This window comes from Mustela erminea, chromosome 17, assembly GCF_009829155.1.
Source record: "Mustela erminea isolate mMusErm1 chromosome 17, mMusErm1.Pri, whole genome shotgun sequence".
NCBI classification, from domain to species: Eukaryota; Metazoa; Chordata; class Mammalia; order Carnivora; family Mustelidae; genus Mustela; species Mustela erminea.
Window position 1 is genome coordinate 28,581,444 of NC_045630.1, and position 21,368 is coordinate 28,602,811.

Here is a 21,368-nt window from a genome sequence, read left to right on the forward strand (position 1 = left end):
TTATAATTTTGTAATCTGAGAAGTGAAAAATAGTACTTTGGTATAGTTTTAATTTGTGTTTCAGCTATTATAAACAACCTGTAGCAGACTTTTGTATGTTTAAGGGCAATCTGAATGTGTTTACTGCCCATTTTTTGGTTACATCACTGGCTAGGTTATTGACCAATAAGATTTCTTGCTGTATTAAAGAGATTATTGTCTGTGATAGCAGCAAATATTTTGCTCCATTTTGTCTTTTTTTTTTTTTTTAAGATTTTATTTTGAAGTAATCTGTATATCCAACGTGGGGCTCGAACTCACAACCCTGCAATCAAGAGCTGTCTGCTCTATTAACTGAGCCATCTAGGCACTATCCACTCCCTCACTTTGTCTTTGACTTTAATCTTGTTACTGTTTTTTTGTTTTGTCATGCAAAAAATTTTTTTTAAAGATTTTATTTACTTGACAGACAGAGGTCACAAGTAGGCAGAGAGGCAGGCAGAGAGAGAGGGGGAAGCAGACTCCCTTCTGAGCTGAGAGCCCGATGTAGGGCTCAATTCCAGGACCCTGAGATCATAACCTGAGCCGAAGACAGAGGATTAACCCACTGAGCCACTCAGGCGCCCAAAATTTTTTTATTTTTATGTAGTCAAATCTATCTATGTTTTCTTCTATGCCTTCTGTGTTAGTCAATTAGAAAGGCCTTTCTCAGTTCAAGATTAAAAAGGAATTTCTCAGTGGGTTGGGCCGCTGCCTTCGGCTGGGGTCGTGATCTCGGGGTCCTGGGATCGAGTCCCGCATCGGGCTCTCTGCTCGGCGGGGAGCCTGCTTCCTCCTCTCTCTCTCTGCCTACTTGTGATCTCTCTCTGTCGAATAAATAAATAAAATCTTAAAAAAAAAAAAAAAAAGGAATTGCTCAAAAAAAACACAAAAAACAAAAAAGGAATTGCTCCATGTCATCTTCTAATATTTTCATGGTTCTATTTGTATTTTTAAATCTTTGATCCACTGGAAGTTATCCTGGTGAGGAGAAGAGTGCAAAGGGACCATGTCTTTGCTTAAAGCTCTTTAATGGTTTTCTATTACTCTTAAGATTAAATTTCAAATTCTTCTTTTTCTCCTTTTTTTAAAGATTATTTATTTATTTGACAGAGAGAGAGAGAAAGAGAGAGAGGAAGAGAGGGAATACAAGCAGGGGCAGTGGGAGAGGGAGGAGCAGGTGTCTCACTGAGCAGGGAGCCTGACACGGGGCTCGACAATAGGACCTTGGGATCATGACCTGAGCCGAAGGCAGACACTTAATGACTAAGCCACCCAGGCACCCCTAAACTTCAAATTCTTAACATGGTCTATTAACTCCAGTAAGATGGGGCTCTGTTCTTTCTGTAAAATTATTATGTTATAACATCCTCTCTTTTGCTCTCTGGCTCTCACTGGGTTTCTTTCAATTTCTCAACCTAGTTATGCTTTTTCATGTTTCAGAATTTTGCAATCAGCTGTTACAGAACCAAAGTTAAATCTCTCTGTAATATGTTAAATCATCCAGGCTTCTTTGTAGCACCTATTAACTGTAATTATTTATGTAATTATGCATTCAGTGGATATACTCCCTGCCTGATTATAACCTCCATGAGAACGGACACTACGCATCTTGTTCAGTACTACGTCTAGCCTTTTTTCCCAAGCACAGTGTCTGAAACAGTAGCTTTTCACATATTTATTAAATAAATGAATGAAAAATAACAGATTTAATGAAAAATTCTTTTCATTTACATCTAATTTAATTTTTCTGATTGTTAGTTCTCCAAGTAACTGATTTATTTATTCTGATGAAAAATCCACATAATCGGGAAGGTAATGCTTCATACAAATGACTGATACCAGGGCACCGATTTCCTAACAAATTAATAAACTGTATTCTGACTTATAAACTAGTTTATTAATATGGCTAGGTAGAATCAAATCCCTAAACTATAGCTTTTATTGACAGAACATAAAATTGGTCTCTAAAATAAAAATCAGGCTTAGAATTTATAACAACTTTTATCTTTGGTATTATGAGTTAGAATCAGCAGTAAATATCCAAATAGATACATGTTAGCAGAACATGAACTCATATTGCTCTCCTGACCAATACATTATGACTGCATTCAAACCACCAAGTACAACTCACCTCTTGAAAGTTATGTTGAGTAAACTTGTCTGCTATCCTTAGCAACTCACGACATGAATGTGTGTCAGCAAAAGCCCGAATGCCCAGGCAATTAGAAGGATCTAATTGTCTCTTTAAGAATTCACAGCAAGCTTCCTGTATTTCTGCCAGCTGAAGGAGGCAAGCAGCTGGCAGAAGGGTCTGAACATTGCCCTCTTCCACAGTTATCTGGGAGGTATATGCAAAGTCAATCAGTAGTTCCATAGCCCTCTCATCTATGTCTCGAATCACTACTTCTGTCTGACGGCTTTCTGCCAATTCTCCAGTAAACATAGCTCGGAAATAGGGACTACAGGCTGACAAAATGACTCGATGGGCATATATCTTCTTAGCGCCCACAACTAGCACCACATCGCAGAGCTCCCGGTGCTTTCTCAGAAGGTTAATGACTTCCAAGGTCTGTCGAGGGTGCTTGTCTGAGATATAGGGCATGCGAGCGGGTTGGGGAACCCCTTCTGGCAGTTTATTGGGGTCTCCAAGGGTGCAGCGGCTTGTTACATCCATTCCAGTCTCTCCTGGTCGAATGTTGGTACACCTACAGGAATGGGGGAAGGAGGGAAGAAAGATGATGGCAATATTATTAGAAACTCACTCTTGCCATAAACTGTTCATACTCAAGAGGTAGGGAAAACTGCAGGTAATCAAAAGGGAGAACGAGACTCCCAAAGATCTTCCTTTCTAAGAACGCCAAAACTCATACACGTTCTTAACGTCTTCTGAAGAACAAACATTAATAATCCCAAATCAGAGCACTTTCATTATGCACTCCCATAAAATAAAGGAGAATTCTTTTTTCATCTCCGAAGTATTCAGACTAGACTGTCTTGGACCATATCTTTTATAACTACCTGCAATATAGTAATAAAAATTATGAAAAACACTTGTAAATTATTCTCTCTCTGCACAAAACAGACCATGGGACTTTAATTTCTTAATCTAGTTTAACCAAAATATTGGTATTTGTTATTTTTCTAAAACACAGAAATGTGTATTTCTCATTATCATAGATAAATTAGATTTCTCTCAGGTTTAGCACAAAAGCTATAAAACATAGCTCACGCTGCATGAAAAGATCAGAAAAATAAGGCCAGGGACCCCCAAATTAACTTTATATATAGTACTATATTTCCTTTATTCTAAGATGGATAATTTTCACAGTTCATATAGGCTATCACAAAGGTGTTAAGTAAAAAACAAACTAAAAAAAAAAAAAAATCACAAGTCCGGGTTACAAAAACTAGTTTTGTTTTTTTAAGATTTTATTTTATTTTATTTATTATTATTATTATTATTTTTAAAGATTTTATTTATTTGTTAGAGAGAGAGATACAGAGCGCAAGCTAAGATTTTATTTATTTGACAGAGATCACAAGTTGGCAGAGAGGCAGGCAGAGAGAGAGGAGGAAGCAGGCTCCCTGCCGAGCAGAGAGCCCGATGTGGGGCTTGATCCCGGGACCCTGGGACCATGACCCAAGCTGAAGACAGAGACTTTAACCTGCTGAGCCACCCAGGCACCCCTAAGATTTTATTTATTTATTTGATGGAGAGAGAGAGAACACAAGTAGAGAGGCAGGCAGAGACAGAGGGGGAAGCAGGCTCCCGGCTGAGCAGAGAGCCCAATGCAGGGCTTGATCCCAAGACCCTGAGATCATGACCTGAGCCAAAGGCAGAGGCTTAACCCACTGAGCCACCCAGGCATCCCAAAAACTAATTTGTTGCTGGGATACTACAGAAAATTGTTGATGGCCAGACATAATTCAAGACATTCTTTGATCTGTGAATGAGAGGAAAGCTTAGAATCAAACTTTGTGATACTGAAGAAAACTTAGTTATCGATTATATGGATAAATACATGTTAGGCCAACAGCTAATAAAAGATTTACATACCTTTAAGGCAATATTTACACTTCTAAAAAGTTATTAAATGAGCCAGTAGTCTTATAAGCAAGGAAATATAGTAAATAACTATGAAATCACATTAGTTTGTAAAAAAGGGAAAGAATCAAACCAAATATTTTAGAAGCCAACTAGCAGGAAATGAGTTAAAATTCTCTTCTCTGCCTAAGTTTTAGTCCAACCATAGATGTCTCAAACTATTTTACCATACCTTAAATTAAGATTTCTTTATTCTTCTCCCCAAGTCTAACAGCTCTGACACTTAGGTACTATGGCTACTCTGACATTAGCTAGCATAAAGTCTCAAAGCACGCTGTGGAACAGATAGACCTGGGTTGAAATGCTACTGACAATTATCGGACAAGTTACTTATCCTTCCTAATCCCCAGTTTCTTTAGCTCTAAAATGGGTAAGTATCTACTCCATATGGCAAAGATTAAATGATAGAATGTACATAACTTCCAGCTCAGGACTTGCTACCTGTTAAGAATTTTAAATTGTAGCTACCCTAGTAATAGAAATATTTATATTCCTTTCAAATAACATGGTTATGCTTATCCATATTAGAAATCAAATAAAAAAAAATCAAACCTGAGTTGATATGCTTCGATTAATATTCACATAAATTTTGAATTAATGATAATCCAGCAAGTCTGGACTAAAGTTTATCTTTACTTAGAAATCTTTTCTTCATAGTTTATGAACATTAAGGTGGTAAAGAAGATGAAAGGCAAAATACTTTTTTATTTAGTAGAACTCTTACAAACTTTGACAAGATTTTGTTAGACTAATTTGCTGCTAGAGATATTAAATCTGACAATAAGCCTTATTTGTTCAAAAGTATTACATATGTCATGGGCACGTGGGTGGCTCAGTCAGTTAAGCATCCGACTCTTGATTTCTGCTCACGTCATCATCTCAGGGTTGTGAAATCAAAGCCCCACATTGGACTCTGTGCTGGGCATAGAGCCTGCTTCAAATTCTCTCTCCCCTTTTCCCTCTGCCCCTCCCCACCAATAAAAGTACTACATATGCCCAATCGTTCCTATCAAATCAGTCAAAATCAATGAAGATTTAGTATGATTACAAAAGAAATGTATAGGTCCATAAACAGACATTCCTCACTTTACAAATAAATACTTTTCTGAAAGTTTAATTTTATGTTGACTGGAGGTTTGTATTTTTCTTTAGTAGGAGTTCTATAAATGGGGGCTACATTTAGTTGTAAAATCAATTCAGTGTGTCACAAGCAGCACCAAAAAAATGAAACAAAAGAAAAAATATTGGCATACATTCCTTTTAGTTAAATAACTATGTTTCAACTATGTACTCTATACACATTTAAATTCATAAACATTTGTATAATTAGGTTCCTTTGAGGGCTCTATGCTGTATCAAAAAAGTTCAAAAGCTACTGACAACAGAATTCTGACCTGAGTTTTGAAGTCCTAAAATAAAAGGGCCAAGAGGTACAAGGAGAAGGAAAAGAGTAACTGTCATTTTGGGACTGATCTAGGATTTGCTGTTGCTGCTGTTTTCGGTGGCTTTTGGGTAGGGTGATGGCTGGAGCTTGGGAAGCTACTTTTACACAAAGACTCTGGAAGTCTGTAAGTTGGGCATTTATTATATATTTAAGTACGTGTTACCGTAACGGTGCTACAGAACACACTCTTGGCAAGGCCGTAGTAATTATTTTTCTAAAAAGTGGCAGCCCTGTAAATTTCTCAAATTTGATACACATTGCATCACAGCATCAGGGTATAAATGTATTAGTAAATTTTACATGTTAATGTTTTCCAGAAGTCTTTAGATATGAAAACCACACATTTTCTGTTACCTAGCTTTAAAGAATGAAGACTAAGATTTGAAACAGAATAGATCATTAGATCATTTAGAATAATAAACTCCTTTAACAGATGAAGAAACTGATTTGGTTAGGTGACTTGCTAAAATCATGAAGCTTTCCTTTCAGTAGCAGAGCAGGTCTCCTGATGCTTTTGGAGAAACCACAACTATCTCCTGGGCACTGCGAATATTTAATAACTGGGATTGATGTGAATGCTGGGTTGGGGAAAAAAGGGAACTATAGAATTATTTAACAATTCAAAATAAGATTCTCAGTGTTCTTCCTTATGGGTATCCAAATTTCTATACAACTCTTTTTTTTTTTTTAAAAGATTTATTTATTTATTTATTTGACAGAGAGCGAGCGAGCGAGATCACAGTAGGCAGAGATGCAGGCAGAGAGAGAGAGGGAAGCAGGCTCCCTGCTGAGCAAAGAGCCCGATGTGGGGCTTGATCTCAGGACCCTGAGATCATGACCTGAGCCAAAGGCAGAGGCTTAATCCACTGAGTCACCCAGGCGTCCCTATACAACTCTTTTTTAAAAGTCCAGGAAGTTGCAGTAAATGTAGATTATTTTGGTCCAGTCATCATAAAGAACTTTACCAATGAACTATGAGAGGAGTCAACTAACTTGGTAAGAGGCCTACAAAATGAATGTTAAGCTTGAAGAAAACAGCATAACAAAATTGAACCTGACTTTTTCAGCTAAAAAATACTGGGACCGTCTAAGAAATTTTCAGAATTATCTTTAAATATTTCTAAACATTTTTTTTTAAAGATTTTACTTATTTATTTGACAGACAGAGATCATAAGCAGGCAGAGAGGCAGGCGGGTGGGGGGGGAGCAGGCTCCCTGCTGAGCAGAGAGCCAGATGCAGGGCTCGATCCCAGGACCTGGGCTGAAGGCAGAGGCTTAACCCACTGAGCCACCCAGGCACCCCTAAACATTTCTAATAAAATATAGTCAATGGCTTATTACCTTTAAAAAAGTTATTCCAGATTATATACAATAGAAGCAAAGTTTATACATTACATTCATATTTCAGAAATTCAGGGGTTCACTTGGTAGATAAATGCCACAAACAATTGACATGTAAGCGTAATGAAGATATTTGGATTTTCATAATCATCACACTGTATCTACTGAGATGCAGAGGAAAGAGAATCTATGCCCCTCTAAAATGGTACTTATTCTTTTAACAGATATTTACTAATTGCATATAATGTACAAAGCATTTTGCTTGAACTGAGAAAAATTCAAAGGAATATAAAGAGGCAATCAGGGAACCTAACTATTAAGGGGAGATTAAATTAAGGGGAGATACATGAATAACAGAGAGAGAGCAACCAGCATACAAATTATGGTAGAAAGGCAAAAATCGATAAAGTATTTATTTGTACTCAAAAGATCCTAGATCTAACTGGCATAAGCTACAAGATTACTTCACAGGTATGTATTTTTGTTGTCAAGTAGGAATATTAAATGGGGTTGTTCTGGAACTTAGGTGAAATATCCTATACCCACGGCCCAGATATTTGTTTCTGATTCTATATTCACTAAGCAGTTTTCTGATGAATAATTCTTTCAAAAATATTGTTATTTAAAAGCGGGGGGGGGGGGGCGTTGTGGATCCAATGTTCTGAACACCGGGTTTTAGGTCAGCCTCATATGAGTCTCACAGACTTAATCATCTCTGACTATACCGAGATAGTCTAATATGTGGCCTGCAAAGGACAATATCAGTTTACTACCCCTAAGGCTCGTAGCACGGACAAGAACTACAGTAGAATAAAAAACCTGTGTTGAAAGAGTCCCCAGGGAAGGAGAGAAGAACAGAAAAGGACATTTTGGGGAAAAGAAACTACATTTACATTACAAAGGCACAGCCCGAAAGCAGACAGTTGTTCCTTTCTCCAACACCAACCTGTTTTTCCAAAGTACTTATAAATTCAATCTTTCTGTGCTTGGCCTTAGCCCACAGGGGATTCTGTATTCTAGAATATGAAATGTTCATAATTCCTGATATCTGGTAGAAACAGCACTGTTTATATTTGACAATTTAAAGGCAGAAAAAAACTGAGCAGTTAAAAAACAATTTTTACCACCCACTAAACAATCAAGGAAGCTTTTAACCACGGTGCTTAAAGATGCCTTGTACATACTAGAAGCTGAAATACTAAGTCATATGCTTAACAATGGTACAATCAAGCTTCTTTAAAAAAGAACCACCATTAAAGACAAGACAAATTCAAAAATTCCCATTTTAATACTGACACCGCATGTTGAAAACATTTTTGTTGTAACCGTAATTATGTACATAAAGATAGTACTACGGGGAGACCTGGGTGGCTCAGTGGGTTAAAGTCTCTGCCTTCGGCTCAGGTCATGATCCCAGGGTCCTGGTCGAGCCCCTCATTGGGCTCTCTCCTCAGTAGGGAGCCTGCTTCCTCCTCTCTCTCTCTGCCTGCCTCTCTGCCTACTTGTGATCTATCAAATAAATAAATAAAAATCTTAAAAAAAAAAAGTACTGTTAAATTCAGATATAAACAATTTTTTATTTTGCCTATGTTCAACACAGAAGCTAATTTCTACATATCTTTTTCATTTAAAAGTATACCATAACAAAAAAAATTGTGCTATTATTATTGTATTAGTATAGATTCAAATTTTTAAATAATAGCTGATCTGTAAACTCATATCAAAGGTTTGGTTTGCAAACCTGCAAAAAAATTTCTTAAATGTGGTCATGCTCTAAAGTTCTATCCTCTCTGCTCTCTATACACATTCTTAGGGGAGCTCATCTAATCTCATGGTTCCCATCACCCACATATGAATGGCTAAAAGACCCTTATTTCCTGCCTGGGTAAATTCTCAGTCTGGATCCATGTAAATGTCTCTTATCACATAAATTAAATAGATCTCAATGATCTATCTAAAATTGATTCCTTGATTCTCTATCTTATCCAACATGTCTCTCTTCTAGCCTTCCCCAGATTAATAAAAAGCAATTTCATTCTTCCAGTTGCTCAGGCCAAAATTCTTGTAGCCCCTTCCCTTCCGCACACCCTCAAACTTAATCTATCAGCAAATCCTGTCATTCTACCTTCAAATAATATCTAGATTCCAACTATTTCTCTACCTTTTCACGAGCCCCACCCTAATTCAGGCTATTTTCACTCTGTGTTTTATATTACATTAGTCTCATAAAAGGTCTTCTTGGTCTACTTTTACCAATTTATACCCTCTTCTTTAAACAACCTAAGTGATCCTTTAGAGAAGTCAGATTATGGGGTACCTGGGTGGCTCAGTTAATTAAGCGTCAGACTCTTGGTTTCAGCTCAGGTCACAATCTCAGGGTCATGGGACCCTGCCCTGGATTGGGATCCATGCTCACTGAAGAGTCTGCTTAACATTCTTTTCTCCTTCCTCTCCCTCCTCCTCTCCCCTGCCCTTCCCCTCCCCTTGTGCACATTCTCTCTAATAAACAAATAAAATCTTTAAAAAAAAAAAAAGTCAGGTTATGCCACTCCTCTGCTCCAAATGCTTTAAACACTCATAGTAAAAAACAAAGCATATAAGGTTTACCATCATCTACAGGACTCTTCCCCTGGCTAGCTCTCTGAATTTATCTCCTACTGGTTTCCTCTTACCCATTGTTTTCTAGTCACAGGGACTTCCTTGCTTTTTTCTGGACATGCCAAGACTTCGCTTGCTTCAGAGCCTTACTGCTTCCTCCTGAAAGGTTCTTCCCTCAAATGACTATGGCGCTCACTCCCTCATTTCTTTCAGAGCTCTGCTCAAATGTCAACTTATCAGACCACTGTAGGGACCAGTGGCAGGCCACCCTCAGATGGGCCACTTTGGCATGAACGTTATTTTGAGTTAAAAGCAATCCAAACCTAGCAGACTTAGAAAAAGCTCTTTACCTCCCCCTCAACTGCCTGCTTTTCCAGAAAGAAAGCTATTAACAAAGATTTCCCTTTACCTAAGAAACTTACCTACATAAAGAGGGCACCTTTGTTTTCCAGACATCTTTCCCTTCTGCTAGTGGTCTTTTTCCCCTTTGTATCCCCAGACCCTATCCCTCTCCTTAGGTCATGGAAGTATCTCATTGCCCGACTATCTTTGGAATTTTCATGTCTGTGTGGATTCCCCTTAAGCAGTCTATTAAATTTGACTTCCTACTGTTAATCTGTCTTATTGTTAATCTGATTCTAAATCCAGCTAGAAGGACCTTAAAGGGAAGAGGAAATTCCTCCTCCCCAACATGTTATAAGAAATAGCTTCTCTTAATCCCTAACACTCTATACACTTTGTCTAATTTTTCTTCATAAATATATTACAACTATTGACATAATATGTTGGTTTTCTCCCCCAAACAGAATGTAAGGTTCATGAGAAAAAGACCTTTATGGTTTTGTTTTTTTGCTCACTGCTATATCCCAATACTTGTTATTATTGTTAAATGAATTCAGCTTTTCTTCCTGCCAAAAAAAACTATACTCCCCAAAGTCTTATCTAATTCTCTTAAAACCAGCTTTGTAGCCAGGCAAACTTGTAGCCAGGTTCAAACTTTACCTCCATCATTTATTAGGTATAATCTTAGGCGAATTATTTAACTTCTCTAATCTTCAAGCTCATTACTTGTAATGCAGGGATAATTATACTTACCTTACAAGGAGTGAGTGTTAAGATTTTTCTGAATGTATGTCCTTTGACTTCAAAGTCAGTGCTTTATTATCCCAAACTGTCTTGGGCAACTGGATTGAGTATTTGAAATAGAAATGACTCTGGCAATCTGATTTATTTGGTTGTTTTTCTTAGATGGAAGAAAGAAAGCAAGCATACTGCCACATGGTTGGACCATGTTGCCCTTCCAGAAGAATGAGAAGAAATGAGAAGAGGGATTACTGGCAGGCTGAGATTTTAAGGAATACCTCATCTTAAATGTCCTGAGAAGCAGTATTTAATTCTAGCAATTTAATTCTAGAAGCCATATTTAATTCTATACACTAACTTATTTCTCCTATAGTTCTGCTACTTGTTTTTGTAAATGTGTACTTCAAAAAACTGAAGTATATATCCTCCATTATTCTCATTACATCAACAGGATTCTAACTGCATAAAAGTGGGGATTTTTGTACATTTTTCTGGGCACCTTCTGAAGGGAAGATATAATAAGGGTCCTAGAAATAGACTGTGTTCACACCTTGTCACATCTATATTCACAACTTCTTTGTTTGGCGTCTGATGAAATAAATACTCTAAAGACCTGGGGGGCGGGATGGTAAATTGAGGAGTGAACTGCTCCCCAGGACAGAACCCTATGAAAGGTTTTAATTAAACCTTGAGGCAGCAAGCTTTATTGTCCAAGTAAAAAAAAAAAAACTAGAAAAACTAGATCTCAAATTATTTGTTTTTTCAATCTGTAGTTTTCTATTCTAATATTGAACTAATGATGTTACAGACAAAAAGAAACTGAACCCCCAAAAAACATTTTTATTAGCTTTATTTGCAAGATTAATCTACATGTATTTTAAGGTTGAAGGAGGTAAGTGAAAGGATTACTCTGGACCCTATCCACAGTTAACAAACTAGGGAGACCAAAGGGAGCTGTTGCCTTCTCCCACAAAATGACTGTCAATTCCAGGAAAGAATCAGTCTTTCTAAAACCAAAGGGTATAAGATCTGCTAATAATAACCTTAGCAGATTTTTTATTCTTTTAGTACTGATGAAAAGTATAACTTCAAGATATATTAATATATTTTACCATCAACTCTCTCAAACTTGAAAGATAACCTTGATTTTGTTCCTCTACTAGCCATGTGCTTCAGAGGAAGATGACCATGTCCCTAGCTTTTAAGGAGAAATCCTGAATTCTCTCAAATCAATTAGCTGATGGCATGCTCTTAACTCAGCTCATCATCAAACTACAGGAACAGACTTATATTCCATGATTTAGGGAGTTTCTTCTGTAGGGCACTAACAAGGAAGAACGTAGCATTCTTCATTGGTAGGTGGTAGTGGGAGGGAAGATCAATTTTGGGTTAGGATGGAGCTGCTATTGTAACAGCTACATTGGAGACAGAACTTGGGTCCAAGATGCTATTATCAGGCCACTGGCTAACACCAAACTTGGAAGGCACCCTACCTCTGGCCTTCTTGGTATGTAAATAAAAGGTTTCCATGTTGATTAAACTAGTCTGAGTCAGGACTTCCAGTCCAAAGCATTTTGATACCAAAAAAATGGTATTTAAAATGAAAAACAGTAAAATCAGCCACATATTCTAAATTTACTAACCAACTTGAATATAGAAATTTCCCCTTGCTTTGACTGTATCCAAAGGGTCTTCTTTCATTATTATCAGATTTTCTAAACATAATATTGACAGATTTAAAATTATGGCTTGAATTTGTGGCTCTTCTTTCAAATGAAGTGAAAATGTGAGAAGAGGGGCGCCTGGGTGGTTCAGTGGTTTGGGCTGCTGCCTTCGGCTCGGGTCATGATCTCAGGGTCCTGGGATCGAGCCCCGCATCGAGCTCTCTGCTCCGCAGGAAGCCTGCTTCCCTCTCTCTCTCTCTCTCTCCCTGCCTGCCTCTCTGCCTACTTGTGATCTCTGTCAAATAAATAAATAAAATCTTTAAAAAAAAAAATGTGAGAAGATACTGTTATTCACTAATTGCCCAATTCCTATTAGGAATGTTATTATTAGGCTGTTATATTATTATAGTTATATATTAATTATATATTGGGCTGTTATATTAACTTTTCAAATACTGTGTTTCTCTGAAACCAGATTAACAGGGGTGTTTGATAAAAAATGCAGGCTTCTGAGGTCCTAGAGAATCAGAATCTCTGGTTTTATGACTCTAGGATCTGCATTTAACAAGTAGGTAATTTTAACACACATTAAAATTTGACTCATAATAGGCTAATAAAATTTGACTAATAAAATAAAATCTCTTTTTCAGTCTAAGTCAGTTTTACAAAAAAAATATTGACCTAAGTTGAGGGGAAATAACAGAGTGGAGAAATCAATCATTCAAAATGCAGGTATAAAGGCAAACAAAAAAGTAAAAGTATCATTACCAAACATATAAAGTCAAATTAAACAAGAAGGATTCACATTTACCAAAATGTCAATAAATCTAATAAAATTATGTAAGGCAGGCATCAGATATCATGGAATCAGTTTAAGAAACTATAATTACATTTGAATTTCTACATATGGTGAGAAGAAAACAACTGTTATTGAAAATTCTCAATTATTTTTCTTTTATATTCTGGGAAAAAGAACAACATTTATTTCAGAGACAGATGGTGCTTTTGAGAAAACAAGTATTTAGGCCTTCTAATTATAAAAGGCAAGGTGAGGGCCCCTTGGAATGATAAAGACCATCAGAAGGATTTGCCTGCTCGTTTTAGTTTATTTTGTTTTGAGATTGAAATTGAATTTGAGTAAGATTAGGAGGGCTTGTATTCTTAGTTCACCACAGTCCACACCACACTTCGTCTTGTGAAGCTGTACCCCACATTTACACCAACTACCCAAAGATACAAGTTTTTGTTTTTTAACCTCTTCTAGAGACACCAGGATAGTAACAAAGAGACTAAACTGCTCAGGATAATACAGTAACAGTAATTTAGAAATAAGAAATAAAAAAGGGAAAGGAAAGGGGGACTGTTAAAATGGTGTCAGGTTATGATCTAAGGAGGGACAACCAGTAAGAAAATGATGTGTGGCCAAAAAACTTCATTATCCCCAAACTTGCAGTAAAAACCTGAGGTATTCAATGGTAGTGGTCACTGAAGGGAAAGAGACAGCGAGTATGGAATATTTCTAGAATAAAGCTTGCCTGTGAAAAGAGACATCCAATACAATGTCAGCTCAAAGTTAAGGAAGACTGGAAAATGATATATGCTGATGTGAAGAATGAGAAGGAGGGAGAAATTTAAAAATATGAAAGGGAAGAATAAATGATGAAGCGAGTTCCTGGAAGAGTGGGAGTGCATGGAACCAAAATACAGAGGAATGACTCTGAGACAAAAGGTAGAAGGGCTTACATAAGAGATAAGAGTAAGGGAGTGGGGCGGGAAAGTAAGGTGGAAATGATACATTTATTTTGTGGTAAGGAGGCATCAGGAGTTTGGAAAAGTTCATACCTGATGGCCCCTATTTTTTCTGTGAAGCTGCTGCCAGTGAGAGGAGCAGTGACAGGATCACAAGAGAATGGGTGAAGATGTGACACAGCTGTTGTGGGGCATGAATAAGCAAGCATTACGCAGGCACCTTCAGAAGTACTGCTGGAGAACAATGTTGGCTCTAATAATATTACAGACTCTGATTAGAGTAACCCAAATATCCCATGGCTGGTTTCATCCAGCAGTAATCAATAGTTCAAATCAGGGGATATAAATGCTTGCATTAACCAAGAATTGGGAAATGCCACAGAAATGCCACAATCTAGGGAGTTGAGTGACGGCTAGAAAATGGTTGAAATGGTTGCAGAAGTGAACTGTGTGAAAACAGAAGGGTCAAAGGCATGTTGCTTGTGACTACATCGAAGAACCAATGGAATGGGTATTCTAGAGGTTATGCTTAGGAAAAAAGTTATGAGGATTTATGATTTCAGAGAGAGAGTTGTTCTCAGTGAGAGTAGGAATAAATTGCTGAAGTAAATGAAGTATGTAGTAAATGATGGTCAAAGTCACAACAGTTTAGGAAGTCAAGAAAATGTAGGCTAGGTAAAAGGATGGGTAATTTCCATGAAAACTGGTATCTTCTAAAATAATAGTGAGAATAACCAAATCAAGTGCAGGAAGAAAACACAAACCAAAGAACAAATCAGGTATCTTAAATATACTTCATGTTCACCAAAGGAATGTTACAAATTTTGGCACCTCCCTAAGTAAATAACATTTTCACACACCCAAAATGTGTAAGTTGCTTTCAAATTTCAGGACTATCATGTCACACATTCCTTAGACCTTCTTCTATTCCAAAGGTAATAGTCTTAACTGAGGAAAGAGCCATCTTCCGTAGTGGCTAATAAAATTTGAAGTCAAACACAATAAAAAGTTTAGAAAACATAATCTCTGCTTCTCAAGCATTCATGATCACGTTCTATCTTATAGTCCAAAGACCTACAGAATCATTTCTTAGCTTGGAATTGTGCTTCCTACCTAAAAGAACATCTCTCCTTTTATACTTCAAAAGTTTTAATTGGAAATTAACAGACAGACTTCTCTTAAAAAAAAAAAAAAGATTCAGCTGAACTGACCATCATTTAAAGTCCTGAACACACTTGAACAGAGAAAGCTACACATACGAGTATATGAATCCTTAAAGCAGAAATAACATCCCAAAGTGCCAGCTCTGCTTACTAGAAGGGCACCCACTAGCACTACATTCTATACCTGATTCCAGATGAAGGAGAAAGAGCATGCAAGCAAGCTAGTCTCCCTTTATGTTAGGAAAGCAAACGCCTTCCTAGAATACCTCTTAGCACCTTCTGCTGACATTTTATTGGCAGCATGGTGTTATGCAGCCGTCCCAAAATGCAAAGATGATGCTACGGAACATGCTAGTTCATTTTCTTGTTTCTACATAGTAAGGGAAAGGAGGAAGAGGTGTTCTGCAAGCCAACCTACAGTGCCTGCCACACCAAGGAAGAGTCAGATCAAGAAGGTACAGCATATGCAACTATTTTTAAACATACATTTTAGACTGACTAAACAGGAAATTCTAAAGATGTGAGATCTCCGAGCACCCGGGTGGCTCAGTGGGTTAAGTGTCTGCCTTCGGCTTAGCTCATGATCTCAGGGTCCCAGGACTGAGCCCTGCATTAGGTTCCCTGCTCAGCAGGGAGTCTGTTTCTGAGTCTGACTCTCTCTCTCAAATAAATAAATAAATAAATAAATAAAATCTTAAAAATTAAAAAAAGATACTAGATCTGAATGGGATTTTCTTTTTTGTCATTTGAGATTGAACTCAAGGAGAAGCTCATTTAACTTTCACCATGAGTGAAAATTATCAATAAAAACTCTATAGATACAATGAAAGAAGACCCAAGCAATGTTAAGCTTCTTCTGCATTTTAGAATCTTTACTGGCTTTTTTTCTTAGGCCTCACCTTGAACACCAATGGTATTCCCTGAGATTTGGTCCTTGGCATCCTCCTTTTCTGTTCTACTCTCATTCATGCCTACAACTTCAAGAACCTTTTGTGTACTGGTGACATAAAATTTCTTCTTCTTTTTTTAAAATCTCCAGCTCAAACTGCTCTCTTCTGCCCCAAACCCATATTCTAATTACATACTACTGTTTGCTAGATAATAATCTTCAAGTGTATGAAAGAGGACTATTCTTGGCTTACTGAAACCTGTTTGTTCCTCTTCCTATAATTTTTATCTCATCATGGCAGCACTTGGTTCCCCAAACTGAAATCTTTAGAGTCATTTATAGCATTACCTTTTCCTTACTCTACATTCACCAAATCCTTCTGATGTTACTATTAAACAATTCTAAAGTCCATCCTCTTCTCTCAATTCCCACTGCCATAACTCTACTTCCAGTCCTTGTCAGGTTTCATCTAAACTACCACAACTCCTTTAAATTCATTTCTTTGCCATCATTTCTTCCTTCTTTCTAGTCTATGCCCTATCTTCCCAAATTTCAGCACCAAGAACAAATCTCATCTGTGTAATAATGTACATTGGCTCTTAAATACCTACAGGATAAAGCCAAACTCTTTCCCATGGTTGCAGCCTGATTTTCTATTTTTTTTTCCCCATTTCCACTTTTTTGCCCCCACATACTCTACACCCCTGATATACTTACCACTTCATTCACATCATATACTTGGAGGTCTTGGTATCTTTTGGCGGGCAGGGCGCATGACTGTTCCTTCTGTTTATGGTGTCTTTAATTAACTTTTTTCTTTAAGTGCTTTTTTTTTAAAGTACATTCTTTACTGGGGCACCTGGGTGGCTCAGTGGGTTAAAGCCTCTGCCTTTGGCTCAGGTCATGATCCCAGGGTTCTAGGATCGAGCCCCACATGGGGCTCTCTGCTCAGCAGGGAGCCTGCTTCCCTTCCTCGCTGCCTGCCTCTCTGCCTACTTGTGATCTCTCTCTCTGTCAAATAAATAAATAAAATCTTTTTTAAAAAGTACATTCTTTACTGTAAAGCAAATCCTTATCCATTCTAGAAGATCTAGCTCAAATATCACCATCTTTTTGATGCTCTCATCTCTACAGAGAGGAAGTTCCCTTCTCTATGTCTTCATCTCTATTAAAATTCTGTTCATGTTTTATTATGGTGTCTATTTACATGTCTTTCCATCCCTTCATCTGTATACATGCACTATACAGGCATATACCAAGCACTGCATAAATGTTTGGTGAATAAACTAATTCCTAATAAAACCAGGCTCAGTTTCCAACTTATATAATTAAAGAAAGAGGAAATTACATTGCAAAATGTTTTAATATATCTAAATGAAATAAATGATTAGAAGATAGTATCTTGGGAAACAGGCACATTCTTGGTGAGACTATAAATTGGTATAATCTCCCAGGAAGGAAATTTGTCAGTATCTACCAAAATTTAAAAACACACATACTTTTTGGGCAGTTCTACATCTAAGAATTTATTCTACACATACACATTTGGGGAAAAACCACCGACAAGGATAGTCACTGCAGAACTGGTTGTAACAGCAAAATAACTTAAATGTCTCTAAAAAGGACTGGTTAACTATGGCACCTACAGACAATGAAATACCACTGAACTATTAAGAAGAATATTGTGGATCTATATGTATTTGTCACCATCTATAAAATAATATGGGAAGTGAAAAAAGAAAGATACAGAAGAATGTGCATGATATGCTAACATTAGTGTTTTCACAAAAAGAGAGATATTCTATATATAATTGTATATGTATTATAATGTCTATGAAAAATGAGTATGAAACTGTTTATAGTGGTGGCCTATAAAGAGAACTCGGAGCTGGTGTTGGCATTAGGAGATTTATTTTTCACTGAATATCTTACTGTAGCTTTTAAATTTTGTTATCTGTACACATAATGACTAGTTAAATAAATGAATGCAATGAAGCTTTACTAATAAGATGTCAAGTCATTTCACAAAACATTATATTTAAGCATCAGAATACCTTCTTCAATAATTTTCAATCTTCCTCTTGTTCATATTTTTTGGCAGGGGGCATTCAGAGAAGTCTGCAGATACTGGGTAGTCATTTAAACTACTATTTGGTAATCGCTAGGTGCCAGGGACACAAACATATGGAATACATATGAGACTCAAAGAGCTTATATCCTAGTAGGAAGACGAAAAGGTATTCAAATAATCTTAACATAAAGTTACTTCTCATTCGAAGCTCCTCTAATAGCAGCTAAGTGTAAAATCAACATTACTTCACAGCCCAGCCCTTCTGGGCTGCAGCAGCGAAAATAACATCCCAAGAAGAAAAGGTGACTTAATGCAAGCAAAAGTAAAATTAAATCAGACAGCAATGGTAGGCTGGGCTTTGGCCATGTAGCTACACCTGTTAAGCTGTAGCTTAACAGTTAACGCCATCAGAATTCCCCAACTTGATTTTTTTTAAAAAATTTTATTTATTTATTAAAGAGAGAGAGAGCGTGTGAGCATGGGCTGGAGGAGGGGTAGAGGGAGAGGAAGAAGCAGGTTCCCCGCTGAGCAGGGAGCCCAACGTGCAGCTAGATCCCAGCACCCTGAGATGATGACCCCAGCCCGAGGAAGACGCTTAACAACCAAGCCACCCAGGCACCCCCCCTCAACTTGATTTTGAATAACTGGAAGTATTACATAATAAAACAAAAAAAAAAAAAGAGAGAGAGTAGGTATGGATGATTAAGTGAATATTTTATATAGAAATTACTGATAAACCAAAAACATTCCCACGCTGTGCCTTCCCTTTTTAAAAAATAAGCTCTTATTTTAGCAATTACATAAGATATGACATTTATGGCAGCTGAGGAAGAGAAGCAATGAGTGGTTTTTGCATCCATGATAAAGGATGAAGTGGTTAGGCATTTAATATATTTTGTTAATTTCTTCATGTACTTTGCAGTCAATTATTACTCCTACTTAGAGTTAGATACAAATAAGATAATGACATTTGTTACATCCATAAAGTCATTTCATCTGGAGATCTCAAAGCATTTGTAGGCATCCATTAGTTCCCAATACCCTAGTCAGACACATTAGAAAAGTAAATTTGGGCACAGAGAAGGCAAATAGCTCAAGGTCAATCAAAAATTCAAGAACAGATTTGGAAAAAGATAGATATTCTGGTTCTTGCTCCTGGTTCTAAGTCATAAGTCATAGCACCATCATGAAATGTTTCTTCTCTTAAAAGGGTCTGCCAGACCTGTTTCTCTTTGATGTTAAATAACAAATGAATATATTCAGTTCAATAAATGTAAAATGAGTTTAAAGAACAAAGAAATAGAAGTAGGCTGATTTTGTTTTGATAAGGACTCTAGATCTATTTGTTAGAAAAGATTAAAAAAAATTACTAAATTCTAGAGGTGCCTGGGTGGTTCAGTGGGTTAAGCCTCTGCCTTCGGCTCAGGTCCTAATCTCAGGGTCCTGGGATGGAGCCCTGCATCAGGCTCTCTGCTCAGCAGGGAGCCTGCTTCTCCCTCTCTCTGCCTGCTTGTGATCTCTCTTTCTATCAAATAAATAAATAAAATCTTTTAAAAAAATTACTAAATTCTAGAATTGGGAGGGCTTATAATTATCTTTTCTTTTTTTTTTTTAACTCTGTTCTATTTTTCTATGGCCTAAGTTATTATGGCCAATACCTTTTTTAGTCCCTCAACAATCTTTCCTGCAATGCAGCTATTTTACTTCATAGAACAGATGTATTATTGATCATCAATGAAATAACCAAAACCATAATTAGATATACAGTACACTGCGTTACAAACACTTAATATTCTTATATGGCAACAAAACATTTTATATTCTATAGGTAATTGAAGACCAATGAACCCGTATAGTATTGTATTAAACTTGATGATTATTTATCACCAAAAATTACCATGAAAAAAGGGAAATTTAAATGTTAGTAACTACATAAAATTCAGAATGCCCTTTAGATTTAAGGGATCCCTATTTCAAAAGTGATTAATTCCTGATAATAGTTTTTATTTACTTTAGAACAAGAATCATTAGTTCCAAGCAGAATCTGGTAAAGTTTGAAAACATCTTTTAAAAAAAATTAAATGAAGTCCTCAATTATTACGTGCTGAATTTCAATCGGTGAAACCGAAGGTTTTCTTCCTGAAAGCCTACCTGCGCATTGGCTTTCCTTCCATGCACCATGAAAAGTACCCTTCACAACGCTCTAAAGCCGAACCTAAGACAACAGAAAAGCAGTAACTTAAAAAAACTATTTCTGATCTTTCCAGTAACAACCTCTACACAATCATTTCGTTCAATGAAAAAATTTTATATTATACCACAAGCGTTTATTCATAACATAACCTTTATTTGGTGTCTTTAAGATGACTATCCCTACTCTGGATATGGCTACGGAATGCTCAAACGATGGTAAGTGAAGGAGAGGTAAAGTGCGCTATACAGTCCCGATGGCTAGGTGAGTCCTCTCTTCCAGAAGTGCTTTAACTTGGATCTCACCACCAAGTATGCCTACAGAACACTTACCAGATACCCACAGCCGTACTGACACGATCGATCGGATAGGGCACACGCAGGTTTAACAACGGATCTGAAACTTTAACTTGTCCCGAAGTGACAGGAGCGGGGTGGGGGGGTGGGGGTGAAGGGGAGCTGGACATTTGCCTTTAAAAACAACTCCGCTTCCGACTGCGGGGCAGCACGTACATGTCGGAGCAGCTCTGGCTCCAGACTCACATTCTCCCTACAAGCCTTTCCCTCAGTGCCCGAAACAATGTCCAACACCCACCTGGCAAGGTCTCACTAGGTCCCGAGGGTTAAATGGGACGCACGGTACCCATTTCCTTTCCCCGCCCCCTCCGACTTCAGCCCTAGTCCGGGGAAGCTGTCCAGGGTGAGAACCCCAGCGCCTCCCCGGGCTCCTGGGTAGGGCGGTCAGCCAGCTCCGCTCAGTCTAGTGCCCCGCGAGGCCCAGCCCCAGCGCCCCAAGAGCCCCTTCTCGGCACCGACTGACAGCGGCGGGCAAAGCACGGCCCTCTACCCCACCCGGCGGCTCAGCAACTTAGGGCAAGATTTGCAAAGCAAGCCCTGGGCGCTGTCCACTGTCTCCTGCTCTAAGGCGGCTAACTTACCGGCTCTGTCACTTTCTTCTCTGCCGCCGCCCCCTCTGCCTGCCGCTCAGCCGCCGCTAGCGCAAGCAGGATGCAGATCCTCGAGCTATTTCCTCCCCACCCCTCTCCTCTC

General features: G+C 37.8%; 1 protein-coding gene across 2 annotated transcripts in view; it reads right to left on the reverse strand.

Moving 5' to 3' along the window:
- KLHL20 (kelch like family member 20) overlaps nucleotides 1-21,368 on the reverse strand; it is a 66,186-nt gene extending 44,818 nt beyond the window's left edge. Inside the window, exons 1-3 of one of the 2 annotated variants that reach the window (XM_032318190.1) lie at nucleotides 21,257-21,368; nucleotides 20,280-20,343; nucleotides 2,153-2,726 (exon numbers count right to left, since the gene is read on the reverse strand). In XM_032318190.1, coding sequence (XP_032174081.1) covers nucleotides 2,153-2,726; nucleotides 20,280-20,302 — 597 coding nt within the window. In that variant the 5' untranslated portion in view covers nucleotides 20,303-20,343; nucleotides 21,257-21,368. Of the gene's footprint in view, nucleotides 1-2,152; nucleotides 2,727-14,865; nucleotides 14,982-20,279; nucleotides 20,344-21,256 lie in introns of those variants that run through there. The other variant, XM_032318191.1, reaches the window with a different exon arrangement.